We start from the raw sequence: 25,808 nt of genomic DNA on the forward strand, positions 1-25,808 counted from the left end.
GTAATATGTTTTTTCTTTTTCTTTTTTTTTTTAGCTGAGCCATCCTGCCACCTGTTGGCAGCTCAGCGGCAGGTCTTCTCGGGCTAGGCATCGAACCACTGTTGCTCAGAGCTCAAACTCTTGAGCAAGCTCTTAACCAACTGAGCCACTCAGCCGGCCTCAGTAATATGTTTTTTAATTTTTTGTCTCTAAACCTTTCTTAAGTATTAGTAAAAGAGAAATATATTCAGAAGTATAAATGGCAAAATTCTACATCAATATTTATCTTTAAAACATAAGTCGGACTTCACAAGATTTCATAAAATAAAAAAGTAGATTTTAAAATAGTCTATTATTGGGTTCTTGGAAAAGTCATGATGTATTTTTTCTCTGTTTTCCATTGCAAAAATGTGTCATGACTTTTCTGACAACCCAATACTTATAAAAACCTAGAACCATAAAAAGGATACAGCATCCATAGCTATGAGATGAAACCTTCTATTTCTTGCTTCTTCCCTATTAAGACAAATTTTATTTTAAGCAAATTCAAATGTCTATATCCTGATTAACATAATCAAATCATCCAAGTCCCTGAGTTTACAAAAACATCTCAAACCAAAAAAGTAATTTATACTGAAGTACCATACCTATCCAGCAATTCTGCTGCAATTTGTTTATGGGCCACCTTTCCATGTTTTTCTTTCTGAAATGGCTTTTTGAGCAGTAAATCGTCTTCAACTGTCCTGGTTTGTTAAAAAGAAAAATTAAGAGTTCATTTTTCTCAAAGAGTATTTCCTGTCTCTTTGTATTTTCACAATTGGAACATGTTTTAAAGAATTCAAGTCTATGCCCCCTTAAATAGCTTAATTAATATCTTAACTTTTTTAATACCCATAAACAGGAGACAATGAAACTAACAAATCTATGGGTTCTGGTGTCTGATCACCTAGGTTCCTGGGTTCAAATTCTGGCTCTGCTTTCACTATCTGAATCTTAAATTCTTTGTGCCACAATTTCCCTGTTTGTAAAATAGAGATAACGAAGCTTTTGGTAACTGATACAATGGAAAAAGAAGGGCTGATTATAGGTGATATAGATGATAGATGATCAGCCCTAGTTATGTAGACAGATATAACCCTAGAGCAGAGAAGACTATCCAACTAGATTTGCTTAAATTCTATTCTTACAAAGTATTATTTTTGAATGAAAAATCCTGAAAATGTAAAGCATCATAAAAAGCAATTTATTATAATTATTTTTATTCTTTTGGTTATCCATGAAGTATGAATACTCAACGAAAATGTTCAGCCCCAATATGAATCATCAACCACTCCTAAGTTAATGGATAAAAGTCAAGCTTCTAAGCACTGAAAACTGACAACACCCCCACTCCTGAAAACAGGAACTCCACCAAGATGTAGCCTCCATATAAGGCCCAGGCTTTATCTGCTGACAGATCTTGTCCCTTCCAATTCAATCAAAACTTCCATCAACTCCTTGACCATTTAGTTGGCTCATTCACAAAACCATAAGAACTGTGCTGCACACAATCTCATTCTCCACACGCACCTTATTTTGAAGTCAAGTGCTAAGTAGGCAAAGGGAACACCAGCCAAGCCCCATCTTAGCTATAACATTTACAAGTAAAAAGTCCCTGACAGTTGGATGAAAATAGATGCAGCAGAGAAATCTAAGACCTTTAATTGAGTTCCTCCTCCTTCTCCTTCCATAAATTCCTTCACAGCATAAACATTTTCTTATTTTTCACACAACTGTTCTCACATTTTTAATCAATTCATTATAGTTTAATGAACAAAAATTCATTCAGTAGAACATCGTTGTCTTCACATACAAAGGCAATACAAAAACTCTCAATATTATTTATTTATGCCTCATCTCAATATAAAAAGGGTATGAAACACAGAACAACAAAAGTTACCTTTTTTTCCTTTTGTTAGATTCTCCGCAGTGTTCATCATCACTAAAATCAGAGTCATAGCCTCCATGACCATGCATCTGTAAAAGAAGAATAAAGTCAGTTACTTAGAACCTAAGTTGCCCACAGTTCAGGAAAAAGAGTTCAAAAATTAGTTACTTTTAAAAGCCACATAGTTTTTTTGTTTGTTTTTGTTTTAAAGATTTTTATTGGGGAATTGGGGGAAGGGGAACAGACAAGTTGCTGTTGTTTTGTTCTTCAGTCTAGTCGTGGAGGACGTTGCTTCACTGGCCCAATTTGGCACCATCATTGCGCTCTTCCCGGGCGAGGCAGATCAGTCGCCGGCTTCCGGACGGCCGCTCACTGCGGCTGCTGGCCGCTCACGCTGGCTGCTGGCTGCATACAGTACCCCATGGCAACTCACTGCAGCAGGAGCTGCAGCCTACGCTGTCGGAGGCGACTCACGGCAGCCCAGCTCCAGGTTGAGCTGTTGTTCAGCATCTTAGCTGTGGAGGGCAGTGTCACTGGCCCTCATATGTGGGATCCAAACCGGGGCCCTCTGGCATCCCAAGCCAGTTCTTAACCATCGCGCCACTCGGCCGGCCCAAAAGCCACATAGTTTTAAAGGATTGTGGTGAGGATATCACTGTTCCTGGGCTATCCAGACATCTAAAACTTTCATTCACTTTAAAAAACTTACCCTTCAAAAAATAAATTAACATATTTCACCATTAGGCCAACAAAAGAGGCTATTCTTTGACCTTTCTATTGAAAACCAGGTCTAGAAGCTGACTCTATGCAAGGTTCAGCAATGCTTCACTTTTATTTAACTCATAGTAACAGATGCTGTGCATTTATCATCAATTTCATTCCAGACATTATACAAGGTACTTTACAAACACTGCTTCTAATTCTGCAAGTTAGGAACTATTATCTCCATTTTAGAGGTGAAGAAATCTGGGACAAATGAAGTTAAGTAAATCAATTACACAGAGCAAATAAGTGGCTAAGCTGATCTCCTTGATTCTTTTTTTTAAAGATTTTATTGGGGAATTGGGGGGAGGGGAACAGCGTTGGGGAATCGGGGAAGGGGAACAGACAGGTAGACAAATTGCTGTTTTTTGTTCTTCACTCTAGTTGTAGAGGACATCACTTCACTGGCCCATGTTGGTATTATCTTTGTGCTCTTCCCGGGTGAGGCAATAGGTCGCCAGTCATTGGTCGGCCACTCACAGCAGCTCTCACACTGGCTGCCAGCCACTCATGTAGCTCACGGCAGCCCAGCTCCAGGTTGAGCTGTTGTTCATCATCTTAGCTGTAGAGGGCAGTGTCACTGGTCCTTAATGTGGGATCCAAACCGCAGCCCTGCTGCACAGAGCTGGTGCTCCTAAGTGAGCGCTTAACCAACTGAGCCACTCGGCCGGCCCTCCTTGATTCATAAGCCCATGATTTCAACTACTCCAAATTGCCTCTCTGGAAAATGTAAACATTTTGATTATTATATTCCATTAGACTTACTGTATTTGTGAACAGTGCATTATCCACTGATGATAATTTACCTCTTTTTTTCAACGTATTTGGAGATTTCCTTTTTCTTTTAAACCTAATTTTTTGGGTTTTTTGCTTTTTTTTGTTTAAGGTAAACCAGCTTGTCCTTCGGCCTAATCAACCTTCTCTTGTTTCAATTCATTTTTTAATTGAAATTTAAGAAATACTGAAAGATCTCAATTGTCACTAAGTTGTGTTGGAAGAAGCTTCTAGTTTCAGCGTTATATTGAATTTGGGAAACATATTCATAGAGGATGAATGGACTATTTGACGTCATAAATACTCAATTCATATGGTTACAGGGAACCAGTCCAAGTCAAACGATATATTAAATTTTTTAAACTTTAACATTCACTATAGCAAGTACAGCAGGAAAAAGAGGAAAGACCTCTCTAAATTTCATTGCAATGGACCTAAGACAAAAGATATGTTTCTAGTCCTGGCTACCTTGAATAAATTACTTCATCTATTTGGGCTTCATCTATTAAATAAGGTGGTTACATCAAATAATCCTTAAATCCTAGGAGTCTATTATCTTTCTATAATTCCAGTTTCAAACTTAGGTGAAGACTGGACGGCCGCTTCCAACTCTACCCTCACTTACATCTATCTTCACCTTAGACACACCTGGATCTTACACTCTTGATCACGTCAACTCCTTGTTCCAGCTGTCTATCACATCTGTTCAAGCCAAATCGGCCTCTCACTCCTTGTCTATGTCCTCACTTTCTTCACATCTGTAAACTATTATCATCACCATATTGTTCCCACACCCCGCGACACCACCTGCTTGCTACCCTTGTTCCCCCCCTCCCATTTCTTTTTCTCGGGCGGTTACATCCACCCCATACCCACCTCAACTCAGTGAGTGGCTTTACCAAAAAGCTCTCACTCACTTCAGGCTACGAATAAAATGACAAGGGCCGAGAGAAATTCGAGAAAGGAGGCTGTCTCCAGAATCTATTTAAAAAAACAACAACAAAAAAAAGATAACCAGCATATGAGGACCAAGTTTCGAGGTCCTTCTCCCCGACCCCAAATACACTCAACAGCCCTTCTCACACACCCCTTTACCTCCTCCCAGCTCTGCCAAGTTCGCCCGCTGCGTAGTCGCTTCCTCCTTTCTCAGCGGCTGCAGCGACGACTCACGGCCTGAGCGAGCCGCTGCAGGGCCACTCGCGTCCGCCACCGCCGTGCAGCTTCGACACAGCCGCCGCCACTGTCGCCCGATCCCCGCCTCTCCCTACGGGTCCCGACTGGGCCGCGCTTCCCTTCCGGCGCTGCCTCGTGTCACACCTAAATGGCACCGTCTCGAGGAGCGCCGATTTTGTGCCACAGGCAGAACATTCCCGGGAAACAAAGGCGGGGGGATAACTGGGCCGAAGGGAAGGCAGAGGCTGCCTGCTTTCTCGAAGTCACGGCTCTCACTTTTTTCCTGTGCCTTTCCCTTAACCCTCTTCGGAGCCCCTCATCTAATATTGTGTGGTACTGCTCGCCCTAAGCCCCTCATTTGAAAATATGTTTCGTTTTAGAAAAAAACCTCCGCCTGAATATCACCTGCCGTCCTCTTTCTAGTAACCTTAGTAACGCCTCCTCGGAGCATCCTCGCTGAGCGTCTCAGTCTCCGATCTGCCTCTCTTCTCTGCAGCCCCTTTCCTCCCCATAAAACAGTTCTCATAATTAGAACAAAAATAACTTTCCTTCGTTTCACCACCCACATAAAAGATACCATTCCAAACACAGTGCTGGTGGCAGAGGAGCTCATCGAAAATGTGAGAAAAGAATAAGCGAGATTTCACAGGGTTGCGGATTTGACACATGTGAAGACGAACCCAAAACAGTTCCTTAAAAAAAAAAAAATAGGAAAGAAGAAACGCAGTCAAGAAAAGTTAAATTATTTTAAGCTCCACCAGGTTCTTGCGGTGCTCTACCTTTTCTACATTATGATGCCCTATTCTGCTTTGCAGCCTAGTGTGTTCACCGTCTGGTCTTCCTCTAGCTGATGCTATTCATCTTTGCTTCCTCCTCTGTATCCAACACGGTTCCTTGGAAATCACAAGTGCTAATTAAATATTTGCTGTGTTGCACGGGCACGCCACTGACTTTTCAACAGGACCTTAACACAATACACACTCATCATTTCACATCTTTTGCACTACATGGTAGATAACAATATCCTGATCGGTTCAAGGCCCCCTTCTATCCCTGACAGTAAATTATAGATTCATTTTGCTTTTCCCAATGAGTGAATGTGATCTTAAAAATTAGTAAGTAAAATGATTGTAAATTCAATTACTTCAAATGCAATCGGATTATGCTTCAATAAAAATGTTTATCAAAAACTTTAAAGCGATAGGAAAAATCTCAATTTAACTTTATACTATGTTGAATTATTTTGTCAAGTAGTTTCTTTTGTAGGAAATATCTAAAATATATATTTGTTTTATTATCAATAAAATCAAACACACCTGTACTGTGTATTCAATTTACTTTACCAATATTTGACATTTGATAGTATTTTCTATCATTTTTAGTATATGTCTGTTTGTTGCTTCATTCAACTCTTACTACAAACCTGTGCTGTGTTATTAGCCCCTTTCTGTATATGAGAAGCAGAAGCACAGAACTGAAAGCCACAGACCTGGTGAGGGTCTAAAACTGGGAGTACTTGTTTCTCTGCAAGACCCAGTTTTCTCTGTCTCTCTCTGTGTTAATTTTGGTCTCTCTCTTTCTTTGTAACTCATCAATTGTGTGGGAAGTGGCTCCTGGTTCTAACATTTTAAGAATTTCAGATCTGTTGCTTCCAAACCATTCAGTTACAGATTTACATTTTTCCCTTTGAGGCAGCAGTTATTGAAAGAGAAAAATAGAAAATATATGTTAAGAATAGATCACATGATCTGAACTAAAAACAATTAATACAGGATAGAAAATCTACCTGATTGGGAAATCTCAAGTTAATAATTATAGCTCGACAAGTATAAAAAACACAAATATTTATTAAGTGCCTCCTCTGGGCAGAGCAGTATCCTAGTCATCAGGGTTACAAATATGCAAAAGCCATTCCTTATTCTTCAAAGTTGACTAGTAAGAAAGAAAGGGTATATAGAATAACAATATAGTCTATCATATTCCAAGTGCCTAGTAAATGGCATGAACCTATAGCTCCCAATCTGTAAAATGTGTTATTTAATGAGTGTGAAAATTTAAATGTGCACAAATGCTGTATAATTCAAATAAAGCAACAAAATACTATGATAGATATGTGTGAGGGAAGTTGGTCCCCACTCCTCTCCATTACCCACCACACACACACACACATATATCTTTATTGCCCACCTCTGCGCAACCCCCTCTCCCCGCAAAAAAACAAACAAAAAACAGCTGCTCTGGGAAACAGTTTAGTAAAGAGTCACACTTCAAAGTCAGCCAGACCTGTGTTCAAGTCAGATTTCTGCTACTTACTAGCTAGGAGATCATGGATAAGTTATTTAATTCTCTGAGTCATAATTTCCTCATCCATAAAATGGAGAGAATAGCAGTACCTATCTCATTGGGGATTGATGAGGTTTAAAATGAAACAATGCAGTTAAAATGCTTAGCATGATGCCTAGTTCATAATAAGTATGTAATAAATGCTACTTGAGGAAAGACTCAGGTTATAGGCATCTTTTCTTGAAAATAAGTTTAATAATTAACTGCTTCTTGAACATGGTTTAGAAATAGATCCACACATATATAATCCCAAGAGTAATGGCATAGGTTTAAGTACGGGCTTTTTTTTTTTAATTGGGGAATAGTGTGTTTTTCTCAGGACCCATCAGCTCCAAGTCAAGTTGTTGTCCTTCACTCTTAGTTGTGAAGAGTGCAGCTCAGCTCCAAGTCCAGCTGCCATTTTCAATCTAGTTGCGTGGGGGTGCAGCCCACCATCCCAAGTGGGAGTCAAACTGGCAACCTTGTTGTGAAGAGCATGCGCTCTAACCAACTGAGCCATCTGGCCGCCCGTCAGCAGCTCACAGCCGCTCAGCTCAAGTCATTGTCTTCAATCTATAATAGTTGTGGAGGGCGCAGCTCACTGGTCCATGTGGAAATCGAACAGGCAACCCTGTTGCTCAGAGCTCATGCTCCAACCAACTGAGTCGCCCAGCTGTCCCAAAGTAAATAAATAGTTCTGGGTCAATTAAATAGTATGATAAAAAATAAAATAAAAAATCTTGATTCCTACCTCACACCATACACAAAAGCCAGTTTCAAAGAAACCAAAGGAAAACAGCTTCATGATATTTCTTGATATCTTTCTTAGGGCAGGAAAAATTTTCTTAGGACATACAAAGAGCTAACTATAAAAGAAAAAAATTAATTAATGACTTCTGTTCATTTAAAACATTTAATTAAAAATTGAAAAGCCAAGTCACAGAGAAGGAGAAAATATTGCAGTATGCATACATTCAACAGGTTATCAGATTATATAAAAAACTTCAAAAATCATTAACTAAAAGGCAGAAACCCAATAGAAAAATTAGCCAAAGACTTGAATGGACAATTCACACACACAAAAAAGATATCCAAATAGCAAATGCACATCAAACAATGTGCTCTTTACTAGTTATCAGAGAAATGAAAATTAAGAAAACAATGCACACCATTACACACCCATCAGAATGGCTAAATGAAAAAGATCTAGTGCTGATGAAAATATGGCATGATTATAACTCTTACATACTGCTGATGCGAGTGTAAATTGGTACAACCACCTTGGAAAAGGTGTTTGGTAGTACCTACTCATGCTGAACGTGTATATTCTATTTCTCATATATTCTCTTCTCAGTGTATTTTCAAGAGAAAAGTGTACATATGTTTATCAAAAGACCTGTACTACAAATCACTAGTTGTAAATAACAGCAATATTTATAAGTCAAAAACTGGAAGCAACTCAAATATCCATTAGCATTAGAATAATTAAATAAATTGTGGTTTATTCACACAATGGAATACTATACAGTAATAAAATGAACAAACTACAAATATACACAGCAGCATGGATGAATCTCATAAATATGCTGAGTCAAAGAAGGATTGTATTTGCAAAAAGACATTTACATAAAGAACAAAAGCAAAAGTAATCATTTTGTTATAAGTCAGGATAGTGGTTTCCCCAGTGGGTGTAGGGAGGTGACTGGAAATGGGCGCAAGGCACGAGTGGGGGGGTGCTTCTAGGAAATGGGAATGTTTTGTTTCTTAATCCTGGCATTTCATTACATGAGTGGTTCATTTATACCTATGGTTTGTGTGTTTTTATGTGTATGTATGTTATCCTTCAATAGAAAGTTTACATGTAAAATTTTAACTCTTCCTAGAGGTTTTAAAACTTTTTACTCCAATTGGTAAATGGAAGTGTTGGCGATTAAAGCAATTTCAGGCATAAGAATAAGTCGGGGAATGAATAGGCAGGATTTCCTGGGGCCTCTGAAATTATGCCTCACAAATGCTTACGTAGGCAAAAACAAAGTTCCTATAGACGCTGAGATGGAAGCAGATGGGGGGGGGGGCCTCTGTAAGTGTCGAGTAGGACTCTAGTCAGCACTCAAAGGACTGAATGCACCCAGGCCTTGTACACTTGGCAAGGTCAACTTGAACTTCCACACATTTATACACCAGGATCTGGCAGGAGGCAGCTTCACCGTAGTAAAGCTCAGTCCATGAATAGAGATGCAGTCTAACAGCTATCATTTACAAGCCGGTCAAAGGTCAGTCACTTGCTTGTTTAAGAGCCTGGAGGAGGCTGCCAGAGCATGAATGCTGTGGTTGGATGGACACTTGGAAGCAAAGTGGAAAGACAGCAATATAGTAATTAGCCAAATGAATTGTCATTTTTAGGCCTGCTCCCAGGAGGCGAGAACAGAGACAGGATGTCTAGAAAACCCCTCTCAGAGGCAGTGGTGGGGAAGGAGCCTTGTGATTAAGAGATAGGGAGACACTTACCCGGTCAGATGAGATGAGAAGCAGAGACCAGGAACACTAAATATCACCGGAAAACGGATGCACTTATTTTTTGTCATATAATACCTGTGGGTATAAAGATTTCATGCCTCACTCAGGAATGTGCAAAGTAGAGAGGCTCACGAGAATAATGAAGGTTGAGAGGTGCTATGACTCTGGATCCTTTCTCAAGGGCTAGCTGGGCCTGGGCCTATAATCACAGAAAAGATATAATACCTCCCCTTCCCCCTCATCAAGGTTCAAGATCTAGGTGGGACACAGACACAGAAACAGGTAATGACAGTACAGTGCTGTAGGCAGTAATAGGGATAGTCCCAGAAGGCTATGGAAACACCAGGGAGAGGCCCCTATCCCAAGAGGAGGAAGACAGGACATGCTCGGGAGACAGAAGACATCATGTTCATGTTCAAAATGCTTAAACCACAGGTTTAACTCTGTGCTACAAATTATACCAACTTTGCATTTAAGGGAAAGAGAGGTATATTCTCCCAGGCCTGCCATATTCACCACTCTCTCTTCTAAGGTGGAAGCAAGCACCAAGTAGCCACTGATCATAGCGCATGATTTTACAATTTATGAACACAAGTTGACCATGTAGAGCGTGTGCTGGTTGAGTCAACTGAAATGTTCAGTGAAGTGGGTCTGCCGCATATCTAAGGGTGCAGTCATCATTCTTATGTGGTCAGGCAGTTAGACATAAATAGTAAGCAATTTTCCTAAATGACGCCTTAATTAACATATTCCCTGAAAGTAAAACTCTTTGACTGGGTATCCTGGTATTGAAGGCGATAATTGGTGGTAGGATAAGGAACTAGGTAAACACACAGATAACATAAATGACTGGATTTATTCAGAGGAACAGTGGTAAACAGGAGATGGAGAGCTCATGCCTCGCCTTACTTTGGCTGTATCAAAGCAACAGCACCATGAGTAATACTTGGATCATAAATAGAGCTTTTTAAAAAGCACACTATTGTCAGGAATTTTGTTATGTAGGGTAGGAGGCATACAACAGAAATGCAGGCCAACATTGCTAGAGCAATCCAATTTTCCAGAGAAGCTGGAATTCTGGATTTTTAGATTCACTATTCTGAATTTTAATATTGGCATCTAATTCAAGTTTAAAAATCAAAGCAAAACACCATTTGGAACAAAACACTTCTGTGAGCCGAATTCAGCCCGTAAGATGCACAAGTCCAAAGGAGTCCATTGGCCTCAGGACTGCACTTTGGAGGTGGTGGTTTGGAAGCAGAGGTTATGAGGTGTCTTGGATGTAGCTCCTGGGGGTAAGACAGGCTCCTGGTAAATCAGGGATGAGGATTCCCTCAAGGGAGGACTCAGAGCCTTAAATAAACACTCAAGAAAGGGGGCTGGGGGTAGGGGTCGGGGGCAAGTCATGGCCTGGGCTGAAGCAAGAAGTGGTCTATAAGTCCCTGGGCAGAAATATCTACACTGGCTCCGAAGACCAGGGTGTCACGCAGAGTGGAGGGGGTGGGGGTGGGGGGCATAGTGGTTAAACTGACATCCCACAGTACACAGCACACTGACAATGTTGAATCTTACCTGAGCCCTTTGCTCCTAAAAATAGGGAGACTCAAGGAATCCTCCTGTTTTTGTGTTCTAGGAAATGGTTTACTGCAAAGAACCACTCTTTCCCATATGACTTATATGTGACTCATATATAACCTATGACAAAGCTAGACACAGACCCTCCAAATTCCTTCTTTGCCTCAAAAATGATGAGCTGTGCTGCTCATCCCCACTGATGAATTCGAACAAAATACTTGTTAACCATACGTTGGCTAAGCTTCTTCCTTTTTTCCAAGCCCCTGAACTTTGCCCCCCCTACACAACCCCAGCTTGAGCCAGCATACAGCCCCTCCTGCAAACAAACCAGCCTCAGCATAAAATATTCTCTGATCTACTATCTGATTCCATTCCTTTCGTTCCTCTTCCCCACATTTGGTTTTTTCTAGCCTTGTTCATACCTCTCTATAAAAGAAAACCTTTATTTGTCTGACCCTTGAGACCCTTGCAGGTTTTCCCTGTTGCAATAGTCTCTTTACCTCCGCAATAATCCTTTTGAATAAAAGTTTATTCTAACTAAGTCTGGACTTGTTTTTTATTTGACAATGTCTTGCATCCTATGCTATTTAGCACAATTTCTGACAGCAAAGTGTGTTGTTGAAAATGGCCTCTTTATGACCAGAAGTATTAGTCTATTGGATGATGCTCTCTCACATGACAAGAATTCAGTAGCAGCTGAAGTGATCCCAAGTCACTGGACAGTGAGTTGCTAGCCATCTGGAGTAAGGTCATTAGTCCGTCTTGGCTTCCCCGACACCACACTGTTTTCTCGTCCTCTGTGTCTGTGCCTTCTCAGGGTTCTGGTGTTCCGCAGAGCTGGGTCTGGGTGTTCTTGTCTACCTACACACTCAGGCATTCCCAGGGCTCAGAGGGCTATCTGGATGCTGATGTGTCCCAGTATATATCCTTTTAATGGCTGAATAATGTTCATTGTATACATACCACATTTTGTTTATCCCTTTATCTATTGACAGACACTTGGGTTGTTTCTACTTTTTGTCTATTGTGAATAATGATGGTGTGAATCCTGGTGTACAAGTATCTATTGGAGTCCCTGCTTTCAATTCTTTTGACATATAAGGTTTGACAATTAAGTTTGCAAACTCATCCTAGAAAAAGTGCTACATACCTCATTGCTGAATATCACTACAGTCACTTTTGAAATACTCCCCTTGGGAAGCTATGCACCAGCGCCAGCACTTAGTCCACCCTTCAAAGCAATTTTGGAACTCTTTTTCTGGAACGGCCATCAGAGCTGTCGTCGTTTTATTGTTGATGTCCTGAATGTCATCGAAATGTCTTCCTTTCAATATTTCCTTTAACTTCGGGTAAAGAAAGAAGTCATTGGGGACCAGATCAGGTGAGTAGGAAGGGTGTTCCAATACAGTAATTTGTTTACTGGCTAAAAACTCTCTCACAGACAGGGCCATGTGAGCCGGTGCATTGTTGTGATGCAAGAGCCATGAATTGTTGGCAAAAAGTTTAGGTCGTTTTTGTCTAACTTTTTCACGCAGCCTTTTCAGCACTTCCAAATAGTAAGCCTGGTTAACTGTTTGTCCAATTGATACAAATTCATAATGAATAATCCCTCTGATATCTAAAAAAGGTTAGCAACATCGCTGCTAGCGAACTTAATTGTCTGATCTCATACACCTAGGTGTATAATTACTGGGTCATATGGCAATTCTATGTTTAATCTTTTTTTCTTTCTTTTTACCCCTCCCCCAATCCACCGCCCCACTCCCCCCACACCACATCATACATATCTATTACAATTCCATTGTATGTCTAACCTTTTGAGAAACCACCGAGCTGTTTTCCACAGCAGTTGTTATTTTCTGTTCTTTGGTTTTTTTTTAAATTATGGCCATCCTAGTAGGTGTGAAGTGGTATCTCATTGTAGTTTTGATTTGATTTCTTTAATAACTAATGACATAGTGCATCTTTTCTTGTGCTTATTGACCATTTTTATATCTTCTTAGGAAAACTGTCTATTCAAGTCCTTTGCCTATTTTTTAATTGGGTTCTCTGTTTTTTTTGTTGTTGAGTTTTACGTAGTTCTTTATAGAAGAACTAATCTCTTATCAGATATATGATTCACAAATATTTTCTCCCATTTTATATGTTGTTTTATCATTTTCTTGATAATGTTTTTTGAGGCACAAAAGTTCTTGATTTTGATTAACAGTTGAATGTAAAAAGATAATTTTTAAAAGGCTAAAATTGTGACTCATACAAATATAAAATTAAGACATATCAGAGACTTTATTTAATTAATTCATGAGGAAACCAACAAGATGTTACCACCAGTTCAAAGGAGAATTCAAAGAACACACATATATAGGCAATCAGGAAAGCTAAATGAATTTACAAATATATTCAAAACTGGTCGATAGCCACAGGGTAATAATCAATTGTACCTCCACCAGACAAAATTCATTTGCATCTCTATTGATAAGAATCATTTGTATTGTTATCGGTTTTATATAACTTTAAAAGTTGTAAAATAGCTCAAAAACACTGAAAGTTTTGATAACTCAATAGGGTGCTAGACAGGACACCTAAACATCTTTTTTGCCTATTTCAAAGTCTTTTGTGTTTTTTTCTGATGCCATCCAAGGGCAGTCCCCCACCCCTGTCTCAGCAGTGATGTGAACCAGCTGTTCTCCTATTGCCTCAAGGCTTTCAGCACTGGGATAGCACTGGAGCAATTAAGTGCCAGGTGATGGGGGGACAGCTATTTAGTCATTCCTGCTACAAATACTTAGTATCTATTAGGAGCAGGCATTATGCTGTGAGCACCATGGGGATCAATGCAGACTGTTCTTTGTCCTCTTAAGTCCAACTGTCCACATAGGGACAAAAAGAACAAGAAAATAAATAAAACAATCACAAACTGTGATAAATGCATTGAAGGAAAACAGCTGCCAACACAGAGAATCACCAAGAAAAGCCTGCGTAAGTAGGGTGGTCAGGACCCACTGCTCGGAAGAGAACATTTAAGCCGAGACTTGAAAGATGAAGAGGAGCCAGCCATTCTGAGTGGGAGGCATTGGGGGGGGGGGTGGCAGGAAGCCAGCGAGTGGCCAGCTCCACAGTCTGTCCTTACCCCCTTGCTTCTGGGGACAGGTTTGCAGCAGCTGCAGTGATTGCTTATCCCTGCCCAGGGTGTGGAGGAGATAAGTACTCTTACATCCAAGTCCTGCCCTCCCAGTAGTGCTGTTTTTGATCTAAGCTTCAAAAAATTTCAAGGGGAAGACAAGGGCCCCTCCCAAACCTGCTCACCCTCCTTCCTCTTGGTTTCCAGTTTCTCTCTAAATGCCCCCATCTGCTAAGTGAAGCCTGAAATGTCTTCAACATGTGAACATTAGTTGAAACCACAAAAAGAGATAAAAGGCTTTAAAAATGCAAATGAGTGGGAGAATTAACACATTAGTGTGGCTGTGTAAAATGATCAGCTCTTTTCCTAAGCTGATTTGACTAGAGAGCTGCAGAGCACAGGCATCTTATAAGCAAGAGGAAAAGACCAAGGGTGGTGTGGTCCATGGGGTACCAGGATCAATGTCACCTGTCTCACCGTTTTGTCCAGGGCCTGGGCTGTAGTTCATCACTGTTCCAAAATCATTTCATGCTGCTCTGTGACACTCACCAGGAAGTTGGCACCGGAAGGGCAAGGTTGGGAACCATCTGCCCGAATTGGAGTGCTGCAAGTAGATGGGTTCCTGGGGACAGACAGCAGAGGGAGGAGAAGGTGAAGGGCAGTGTCTGGGGGCGTTGATATACGCAGGAGAGGGAGAAGGAGATGAAGAACAACAGACTCAGAGAGCTGACAGAACCAGGAAAAAAATGTTGTAGCATAGCAACTGAGGAAAATGTTTAAAGAAAGGAAGTGGCTAATCATGTCAATACAAAGGAACTGGTTCTCACACCCCCGTCAGAATCACTCAGAGGGATTATTAAGAATTCAGAGTCCTAGGGCTCAGCCACACCTGGTTTGGAACCTCTGGCACTCAAGCCAGGAATTGGTATTTTAATAGGTGCTCAGGGATTCTGATACGTGATCTGGAATAGTGTTTAAAAACGTGATATGTGGGATCAGGACCAGGTTTCGGTTCCTTCATTTGAGCTGATGGGCAAATTATTACACCTCTCTCAGCCTAGTTTTATTTTTTTAACCTGTAAAATAATACCTACTACATAAGATTGATATAAGAATAATCTTCACATGAGGATATATATATATATATATATATATAAAATATTTGCAGTGCTTAGCACAACGTTTGGAACACAGTTAAAAGTCAATGACTGTTAATCGCTATTTGGAACACACAAAAAAAGCTATGGAATTTGAGAAGAAAGGGGCAATTTTAAACTTTCCAGATAGTTTCAGTAAAGCAGCTAGGGAAATTTCTGGGAATTAAAAATGAAATGCATGGATAGAAAGTAGAAGCTGCAAGTGAGGATCACGAGTTCAAGTGCAGAAAAATTTGAAGGAGGAGGAAAGACATTTGGGTTGGTAGAACTGGGCACTGTTGGTAAGAGAAAGGTTATTATTCATTCAGCAGTGATGGGAGGATACTTAAAGGACAGGGGAAGGGGTTTCAATGGCACAGAGATTGAAGCAGTGAACAAAAACTGTTAAGAGTAGGAGCGCAGTCCCAGAGAAAACGGGAAGGTTCAGAGGATAGGTCGTGGGGTGGGTATGAGTTAGAGAAGCTAAACCATTTCCTTTGACATCAGAGAAAAGAATGAGAGCAAGAGTTCACCAGGTGTGGACCCTGGTCCAGCAGCATCAGGAAACCAGAAACTTGTTAGAAATGCACATTCCCCAGCTCCTGGGGCCCAGCAATCCGGGCCTGCAGGTGATTCCAGTGCACCTGCAGCTTGAGAAGCACTGAATTCGGGAAGAGTCCAAGAGGCTGGGGGGTTTGAGCAAAGCTATGGAGTGCTCTGGGCAGGGCCATCTGCTGAGTGGGAGGGGGCCATGGGGATTAAGTGGAGGCTGAAGCAGCAGAGAAGGAGGTCTGGGACAACTGTTGTAAGTAGGTGCTAGAGTCAGCTAGGGAGCCATACAAGGACTGCCAAACTGCACGATGCTGTAAGAAAGTTTGTCTCACAATATCAACACCTCTGAGTAAACTAGGAAAATAATGCAAAATATTCAAAAAGCTATATGTATTGAGATATTTATAACCTTGAAATACTAAACACTTAATAATTATGCAACATCAGGGAGAGTCAATAGAGTCCCAAGGTATTCAGTAACACCTTGTGAAGACTCTGAAGCGATGAAAAAAAACCATCTACGATGCAATGCTTACTGAAAAAAAAAAGCCTACAATAATGTACATATGTATACTGTAAATTATGTTTACCAAAAATAGAGTACTCTTGGAGGTCTGATTGGAATTTTAAAATAGGTAGATAGGTTGCCAAAGACCCCTGGGGCCAAGGACATGGCTATTGAGCTTGCCACCATGGAAGGAGTAGCCATTGTTAGATGTAGTTAGTGAAGACTTCTGGATAAAACGGGCTTTAATCTGAGAACTGAGAGTTGTTGGGTGGTATGGGGGACCGGGAGCTGCTTTCCAGCAGGGTCAATAACTCAGAGCCAGAGTATAAATGATAAAAGCATTTAAGTTTGTTCAGAGCTCTTGAGGCCACTGACTTATCTAGGGTAGAGGAATGCTATGAAGAATAACAAGAGCTGACCTTGGAAACCTAGGGGGATGACATTTTAATAACTAAAACTTGGGACCCAAGGCCTGCCAAGTTTATAGATGCTATTGGGAGCGTGGGCCAGCATATCTGAATCTGGGCAATCCCAGGAAATGTGAAACCAGGGCGGTCACATTGGAGCAGCAAAATAACTTCATCCAGGAAAACATTTACAGTTGGAGACCTCAGTCCCCCGTCAGTTTATGGATAAGGAAAATGAAGGCAAGGGAAGTTAAACAACTTACCTAAAGTCACACAGATTTAAAGCTGCAAAGGCCAAGGTTAAAGCTAGATTTCCACTTTTTAATGCCATGCTTCCTGGATGAAAGACCCCGAACTCTGGGCTAAAGCACTGAGATGAGGTGTGACAGGTAACAGGGACTCATGATAAATCACTGCCTAGGGAAGCAACATGGTGAGAGGCTTGTTTGAGGAAGGACAATGATGTGTGAACTGAAAAGGCAGAGTCTGAAGGGAGGGGATCACTGGGGACCAGAGCAGCCTATGGGCATGTGGTTAATTAGGGCCTGGACCAGATTTCTGGCTGTGAAATTAGACAGGAAAGAATCATGGAGAGACATGGCACTCCTCACTCTCACTCCACATTTTCTCTCATTTCCTTCTGTCTGTTCCTTAGAACTCACTTCATTTACCTTCAAGGCTTATTTGTGGATACAACTCAGCACAAACTTTAGCCAGCTTGTAGATCTTTTAGATATTTTTCTCATTAGATCATGTTCTCTTGTTTTCAGAGCCAGTGCTTTGCCCATTGGAATCAGACCCACTATAAACTGTGAGTGGCTCTCAACTTAATGCTTTCTACAAATGATGTGGTCTTTAAATAGGAAGCTGAGAAACAGGGGTCCTAGAGTGTGTCACCCAAATACCACTCTTTCTTTCCACTTCTGGCACCTCTGATAGTCCCCCAAGCCTCCTGTTCCCTTTGCTCCTACGGGACAGCCACTGGATTCATTCAGCACAAGAGGGGAAGCATCATTCAGACCATTAGGACTGAAAGGAACCTTGAAGGTCTCCCAGGCTAAGCCCTCTGAGACCCAGGAACACAAGTGGCTGAAGGTGAAAACAAGGCCAGAACCCAGATTTCCTAATGCCCTCTCTGAACTACAACCTTCCTCTCTTTCCTCCTTCTTGAAACAAAACCTGAGATAAAGTTCCAAAATTAAAATTAAAAAAACATATAATTTTTATATAAATTTATATAGATGCAGATTAGAGTCAATAGAAGGAGATGATGGTATGGCAAATGCATAGAAATTGAACTATTGCCATATGCACAGTAACTGAATAGCATCCTCTAAGTCGCATTACTTTAAGAAGCGGGGGGAATGAAGAACTTTTTCCTTTATGTGAGATCTGCTTTTCTTGAGCGTATTACTGCTCTTTGCCTCAGAACTGCATTACGTTATTCCCTATACTTGTCTCACTTTCCTTTCTGGACCAAACCTGCTGAAAGGGAAAGACCTTATCTTGTTTATCTTTGCATGCCTCATGCTTCTTTGTATTGTTTTTGGCACATTGTTTGTTCTTCATAAGGTTTTGGCACAGTGTTTATTCTAAATAAGCATTTGAGGAATGACAGTGCATAAAATAACTTGCATCCGAAATTTTTGCAACTTTTCCCTTCGCCACTTAAAGGAGAAAAATCAAGTAGCAAAATGAATGTGCCACATCAGCTGGAGACCTTAATACCTGCATTTAAAAAAAAAATCACCTCAGGAAGCTGCGGGCTCAGGCATATGACTGAAATCCAAGTCACACAGATGAGTCTGAACGGTGGAATCAAGTCTTGTGGAACAAGTTAAAAATTTGACCCACGGTAATTTTGGCAGAATCAAATAAAAGGTCAGATTGCATGTAAGCCAATTTCCCTTTCAATCATCAATAAGTTGTTTTGAGGCAAAACAAAACAAAACAAAACAAAACAAAAAAACCTCACAAGATTGGATTTAATGACACTATTTGTAAAAAAAAAAAACTACTTGCTTGCATTCCTGTTAAAGTGAGAGGGGCAGAGAGAGGTTTTCTACACTCTTCTCATATGCTTCAGCTAAAAAAGTTAAATGAGCACCAGTGACAATAATCGAAAATGAGGAGAAAAATCGTGCCAAACACTTGGCAACAGCTGCAGCAATTAAGTAAACACCTGCTTTATGCTTCATCTGCTGTCAACCCCTCCCTGCTTCATTTAGGCTGGTTTCTGCTTTTTTTGAGAATAAATGCACCTCATTGCACAACCATACAAACCTGTTCTTTCTCTTTCTTTTCCTCCCTCCCATCCTTTCCTTTTTTTTTTTTTCTTTCTTTCCCTTTGGCTAATTGGGGCAAACCGAGTGGCAGGGAGATCCAGACAAGGACAGGGTAGTAAAGGCACTTAAGTTTTTAAAATTGAGAGTTTTGGAGAATGTTAGGGGCAGATGTAACCATAACACTCAGCTCTGGTATGAGAGTACTGATGTACATATGCTGCTTGTACTGAGCAGCAGATTACACCATCCCTGGGAGACCCTGCAGATAAGATGTGGGTTAGATTTCTGGAAGCAAGGTTTCTATTGGCTTCATTAGGAACCTTAGCTATATAATAAAAGCAAGTTCTCTCCAGAGATTTAGGCTGGGGGGGGGGGGGAAGACATCATCAAATAGTTCTAGGCTGTTATCAGTTCAGGACTAGCGTGAACATCAAATGAGATGTGAAAGAGGTGACAGTGAGTTGAAAAGTTGAAAGTTATGCAAATTTGGGGCAGGTATGAATGTTTAAGAAGTTCATTGAAATCCATCCAATAGAAACCAGATAGTAAGCACATCCACTGGAAGTGAATTAGCATTTCCTACAGCCTGAGCTACCATTGCCTCTTCCCTTTTTTATCTTGTCTGTAAAAGCTGGCTAATGATGCCTACATCAGAGGCGCCTGGGAGGCTGAAATGAGACTAAATGAGATTAATGTATGTGAAGCACCTTGCTCCATGCCTCGTACATAAAAAACCCTTAATAAATATGAATTTATTTCAAGGGGAAAATCAAGCACATTATCCTGAGAATTCTTCCTACTTACAGCATATCAATAGATACTTCACATTAAATTACACATTTTCAAAAAAAAAAAATTGAAAGGTCACCCTTACTAGTACATAAACAGCGAAGCTGACTGCTTCTCACGCGGAGAAAGCAGAAGTGAAACAAAGATATCCATCTTTCAATTCATAAGGGTCAGAGTAGCAATTCCTCTCTTCCCATACTAATTTCTACCACTTCTGTTCTGCTTTGGAAATATTAAAGCTGCTCTTGAATTACCTCTAACACAGCCAGATGACACTAGCAAAAGAGAGATCGTAAGAATAGAGCAAAAACTTTTGGCTACAGACAAGGAGTTCCTTGGGGGTAGTGACTGCTCTGCCTTGTTCCTGAGAACTTATCCTGGTTCTACCACTTACCGTATTTCCCCAGGTATAAGACGCACCCTTTTTCGAAAAATTTGGGGTCTAAAAACTGGGTGAGTCTTATACAGTGGTTGTAGATCATTGTCAAGTCATTTAAGAAGTGTGGCATTTCAAATGCCATAGCTGGAACTGAGGATGAGGCAATATATGAAGACAGTGATTCGTCTTCAGGCACAGACGAGGACAAGCTAAAGGTTGGGAGTTTTGACAGTGATGAGGAGTTGTATGAATTTTATGATGAATGAAACTTGAGTTCAATAACTTTATGTAATACATTTTTTTCAAATTTTGGGCCCCAAAATTAAGGTGCGTCTTATACATGGGAGCGTCTTATACACGGGGAAATGTGGTACTTGCTATGTGCTAGTACGCAAGTTACTTTTCCAGTCCAAAACTCAGTTTCATCTGTAAAATAAAGGTGATGAGTTGTTATGGCAGAGACTATGTGTTCACCAAACCCTGTTTCCTCTTCCATCTGGCCATATACCTCATGCACATTTCCCAGACTCCCTTGCAATTAGATAGGGCCATGTGACTGAGTTCTGGCCAATGGGATGTTGGCAGAAAGTAATGCATGCCACATCCAGGCTTAGACCTTAAGAAACCTCCCATGGGAACCTCCCTATATGCGCTCTCTCCCTCTCATCTCATCTGCTGGTGGGATGCAGAGTCCAGTGGAGGGCTCCAAGATCCTGGGGAGGGTGGGGACATGAGCAAGCAATCAGCCTTTACCATATTAAGTCACTGAGATTTGGGAATTGTTTGTTATGGCAGTTAGCCTGCCCTGACTAATATAGCAGTGGTGAGGATCAAACAAGATAGTTTATTTATAAGCACAGTGTCAGGAACATAGTAAATGTTTAGTAAGTAATAGCTATTTATTATTATGTGATATCTGCCCTGCTTTAGGTATACAGAGTTTTCCCTTCCCGTTTTCACAATGCTATTTCTTTCCTTTGGTCCAGTGACCATGGTATCTCTGGATATCTTGCCCCGCTTTGTCTTTAAACCTGATCACAACGTTAATGTGATGCTCTTCTCTGGATCTTGTTTTACTAATAGCATTTTCTTACAAAAAAATATGGGGACAGGGGATGTGTCTATTGACATAATAGTGGATCTGAAATGAGTCAGAAGCATGAGGTAGTCCAACTGGCACCGTTCATCACAGCTCCATTTTTGCTTTCCCTGCTTTTCCATATGAAGGCTACAGGGCTGAGAGTTAAATTAGTTTGAGAACTGATGGATGAGCAGCACAATCTGCTCCACAGTAGACAACATTTTGTAAAAACTGTTCCTGCCGAATTTTCATGAAAGTTTCAAATTTTAATTAGAAACAGGAGAACCAGATGGCTGGCAAAAGGAATTTAAGGCAACGAGGGAGCAAGTGCTCATACACTAAGGTTAAAACCAACAGCCATGTGACTAGGTGGCCACTTAATCAGCATGATTTGAGGAATTCTAGGGGATTCCCCTGGGACCCTCAACACCTCCTTCATTGCATGTTGGCTATGCCTGAAAGGCTGTTCATAACAACCCTTCACAATTACATGTCACATTACATAATCTGTCTTAATGCTCCCAATTCACCTACAAGGTAGGGTTATGGGTATGGACATCAAAGCTCCACACAATCAAGAGATCTGCACAAGATCACACAGCTGGTGGAAGGCAGAGCCAGGGCTCTCTTCATGTGTCCTGACCTCAGGGTTCTTTCCACTATGCCCCAACGGCCTCTGCCATTATTAAAGCTTCAGTTCTTTGAGTTAAATGCATCTCCTAGTTAACGATCATTCAAATAAAATCTCACCTGAATCTGAGTGTGTAAGTGGAGTTGTTCTGGCTGAATTGGATTTATGGGGAAGAGAGAGAGAGGCAGGGAGAGGGACACTTTGGGGAAGTAGACACAAAGCCCTAGAAATACAGTCTAAAAGCCATTAGGTTAAAGCATTGATCCCCCATTTTGATGCGTATGGTCTTGGAAGAACTTCTTGCTCTCACTCACACCTTGTGTCCTAGAAGATCATTTCCTACCATCTGAGACAAGGAGATAGAATCACAGACCCAGGTTGAAAGGCCCTGTCAGCGTATGGCAAGGTAGGAAAGAAACAAGGAGTAGAATAAAAGATAAAAACCAACTTTACAATTTATGTTTGCTCTGCCTGTAGAGGGAATCAAATTCTTCTGAAGCTAATAAAGTATTGTGATTCCTGAGCATTGGTGTTTTAAGGTACTAATACAGAAACAGGGAAGATCTAAAAATTTAAAAAGCAAATGCCAATCTAATAAGGCTTTATACCACCTTAAAATGTAATCTTTATATTCTAGAAATATTAGAATTCCTTGTACTTGTCACAGTATACTTTTCAAAAAGTCAAAACCACAAATACCCAAAATGTGTTCATTCTATATTTGTACGAACACATGTCAGAGATTTATTCGACTCATTAGTGAAGAATAGTAAAGAGAGTTAGAGGAACTAGAATCATATAAGCATTGGAGAAAGAATGTTGGAAGAAGACAGTTGAGTTAGATACAAAATTGGCTAATGTCCTACAGGCAAGAGAACCATAATTTGAGGATTATGTATTCTACCTTTTAGAATTCATTTACATCCCTACTGGGCACAAGTCTACAAGGGCAGAGGTAATTTTGAAATGGGCCTTTGATCAATAGCAAGCAGAAGCTCAAGCAAAGATCCACTCCTCAGCCCAGCTCATTATTTAATCCTCAGGCAGGTCTGTAAGGAGTGCTCCATTCTGACACTGAGAGGACATGTTAACCTCCCTTTACCTTCACTCCAAGTTTTGAGTCCTAGTGGCCCGAGTTGGGCTCAGGCAGGTCAAAATTTTTCTTGTTCAAATCCTGAGTTGCCTTTGAATGTATGAGTTCCTTAAAACAACAAGAAAAGAAAATAAGTGGATACTAGTCTCCTAAAGCTGCCATAACAAAATACCCCAGACTGGGTGGCTTAAACAACAGAAATTTATTTTCTTACAATTCTGGAGGCTGGAAGTCTGAGGTCAAGGTGTCAGCAGATCTGGTTTCCCCTGAGGCCTCTCTCCTTGGCTTGTAGATGGCTGCCTGCTCGTCTGTCCTCACATGGCTTTTTCTTTATTGCCTGCACCTCTAGTATCTCTTCCTTATCTTCAAGGACACCAGCCTATTGGGTTAGGGCCCTATGCTTATGAGTGCCTTTGACCTTAATTACCTCCTGAAAAGCCCTATCTCCAAATATAGTCATAGTGGGGTTTAGAGCGTAAACATATGAATTGGGCGTGGATGGGGTGCGGGGATAGAATTTAGTCCATAACAACATTTATTTAGCCCTTGAATGCCCACCCCAACCTGAAGAGATATGGTCCGGATTTTACAGATGTGTCCTGGAGGTTAAATAACTGCCCAAGATCACCCAGGTAGCAAGTGGCAAGGCTGTCATCTGACTCTGGGGAGACCTTGTCATAGGGGGCCAGGAGCTAAAGGCAGGCCATTTGCAGGTAAGCTTGGGAAAGTTCCACAGCCTCTCTTTACATTTGCGATTTGTTGTAATGCTCTGTCCCTTGAAATAAAAAGGTCCTGTGGGCTTCTTGTCTCCCAGAGCAGCATCATTTGGAGAAGCTATTATAGAAACTGAGTCCCAGGCACAGCCAGTGCTGTGAGAATCAGGATGTCAGGGACCACAAAGAATGAGAGAAACCAACCACCAAGGTCCCCCAATTCCTGGGAGCTGCAGGATACAAGAAAAGAGGGTATAGGCCTGTGGCTGGGCTTGGTGGGAGAGAAGCCTCGATGGGACCTGATACGTTGGGAGAGACCATCCGAGGAGCCTCACTCATGCCTTCCCTCGCTGCTTCCCTCGATTCACGTTTACTGAGCTCCTCCTGTGGCCAGCACTACCAGGTGTCGAAGGCTTTACAACTCCTACCAAGGATCCCTTTCTTGATTCTCCCTAAAGGTTCCTTTTAGCAACACTAGTTTCTCCACCTCCACTTCTGTAAAAAACACACACACACACACACACACACACACACACAAAACCCTTACTGAGAAATGATCAATTAATTTTCTCATTTTCCTGAGTTCAAATCCTAGCTCTGCCATTGGCTAGGCTTATGAACTATTTATTTCACCTCTCTAGCCTCAGTTTCCTCATCTGAAAAACGGACATATCGATAATACTTACCTTATAGAGGTGTTCTGAGAAATAAATGATATAATGGAATATACATATGAAGGTTCTTAGCACAATGCTCAATACCAAAGCAAGGCCCAGCAAAGGGGATGAGAATGTGTCACCCTACATAAGCCACTTTTCTTTTGGATTCTTTTGAACTGAAAGCAGTTAGCTCTCTGCCCTTTCCCTCCCTGTCTAAAGGCAGGGCATACATTTCCCTTTGTAAAGGTAACATAAATTTCCATTTACAAATATGTCTCCTCCAATACCAGAAAGAGAACTTCTCCGGAGACAACCCTTATCACCTGAGATGACTCTTATCTGCATGACAAACCTTACCAACTTGCAACTCTTATTTACCATATATTTCCTAATCACCTACCCATACTTTACCTACCTCCAGAAGCCCCAAATTCCTTTTCCTTTGTCTAGCCTCTTCACACTTTATCTCCCTTTGTGAAGATGATGCAAGTATACCTTGGAGATATTGCAGGTTCGGTTTCAGACTACTGCCTCAATAAAGCAAATCATTTTTTTGTCAGGGGTGTGTGGGGGGGTGTCTGGCCTTCAATTTGTTAAAAATGCAACATCTGTGAAATACAATAAAGTGAAGCACAATAAAACGAGGAATGCCTGGGGCCTGCCGAGTGGCGCCTTGGCTAAGAGCTGGCTTGGGACGCCAGAGGGCCCCGGTTCAGATCCCACATATGAGGGCCAATGACACTGCCCTCTACAGCTAAGATGCTGAACAGCTCAACCTGGAGCTGGGCTGCTGTGAGTCACCAGCAAAGGCGTAGGCTGCAGCCCCTGCTGCAGTGGGTTGCCATGGGCTACCGTGTGTAGCCAGCAGCCAGCGTAAGCGGCCAGCAGCCGCAGTGAGCGGCTGTCCAGAAGCCGGTGACTGATCTGCCTCGCCCAGGAAGAGCACAATGATGGTGCCAACTTGGGCCAGTGAAGCAACGTCCTCCACAACTAGACTGAAGAACAAAACGACAGCAGCTTGTCTGTTTCCATCCCCCAATTCCTCAATAAAAATCTTAAAAAAAAAAACACCGAGATATGCGTGATAATAAGCCCCAAATTCTAACACCTCCTTGAGTCACATTTCTTTGTGAACTCCTTTTATTTTGCTTGTTAATCTGCCTTTTGTCAGTTTAATTTGTGGGTCCTAGGTACTACTAACCTAAGAAAGCAGAGGAGAAAGTTTTTCCTTCCCTACAAAGTCATGAAAAGCTTTTCTTATATATTTTTTTCTTGTGTGTCATTATTCTCCTTATTCCCTGGCTTTCCCTAGAAACCACAGAACCCTTGCCCATCTTTGTGAGAATTTGGAGGCAAAGGAGTGAGGGTTTCCCAGACCTCTGGGAGCAGAGGGACTACAGTGAGACGCTCTACTGCTGCAGCCAC

General features: G+C 41.2%; 1 protein-coding gene across 4 annotated transcripts in view; it reads right to left on the reverse strand.

Moving 5' to 3' along the window:
- Window positions 1-4,722, reverse strand: part of LOC109380901 (protein FRA10AC1) — a 37,217-nt gene extending 32,495 nt beyond the window's left edge. For 2 of the 4 annotated variants that reach the window (XM_019638977.1, XM_019638976.1), the window contains exons 1-4: window positions 4,538-4,720; window positions 1,919-1,995; window positions 627-722; window positions 450-495 (exon numbers count right to left, since the gene is read on the reverse strand). In XM_019638977.1, the coding sequence (XP_019494522.1) occupies window positions 450-495; window positions 627-722; window positions 1,919-1,995 (219 nt within the window). In that variant the 5' untranslated portion in view covers window positions 4,538-4,720. Of the gene's footprint in view, window positions 1-449; window positions 496-626; window positions 723-1,918; window positions 1,996-4,318; window positions 4,424-4,537 lie in introns of all 4 variants that reach the window. The other 2 variants (XM_019638975.1, XM_019638974.1) reach the window with 2 other exon arrangements.
- Window positions 4,723-25,808: the final 21,086 nt, after the last annotated feature.

Source organism: Hipposideros armiger, unplaced genomic scaffold (assembly GCF_001890085.2).
Source record: "Hipposideros armiger isolate ML-2016 unplaced genomic scaffold, ASM189008v1 scaffold_42, whole genome shotgun sequence".
Lineage (NCBI taxonomy): Eukaryota > Metazoa > Chordata > Mammalia > Chiroptera > Hipposideridae > Hipposideros > Hipposideros armiger.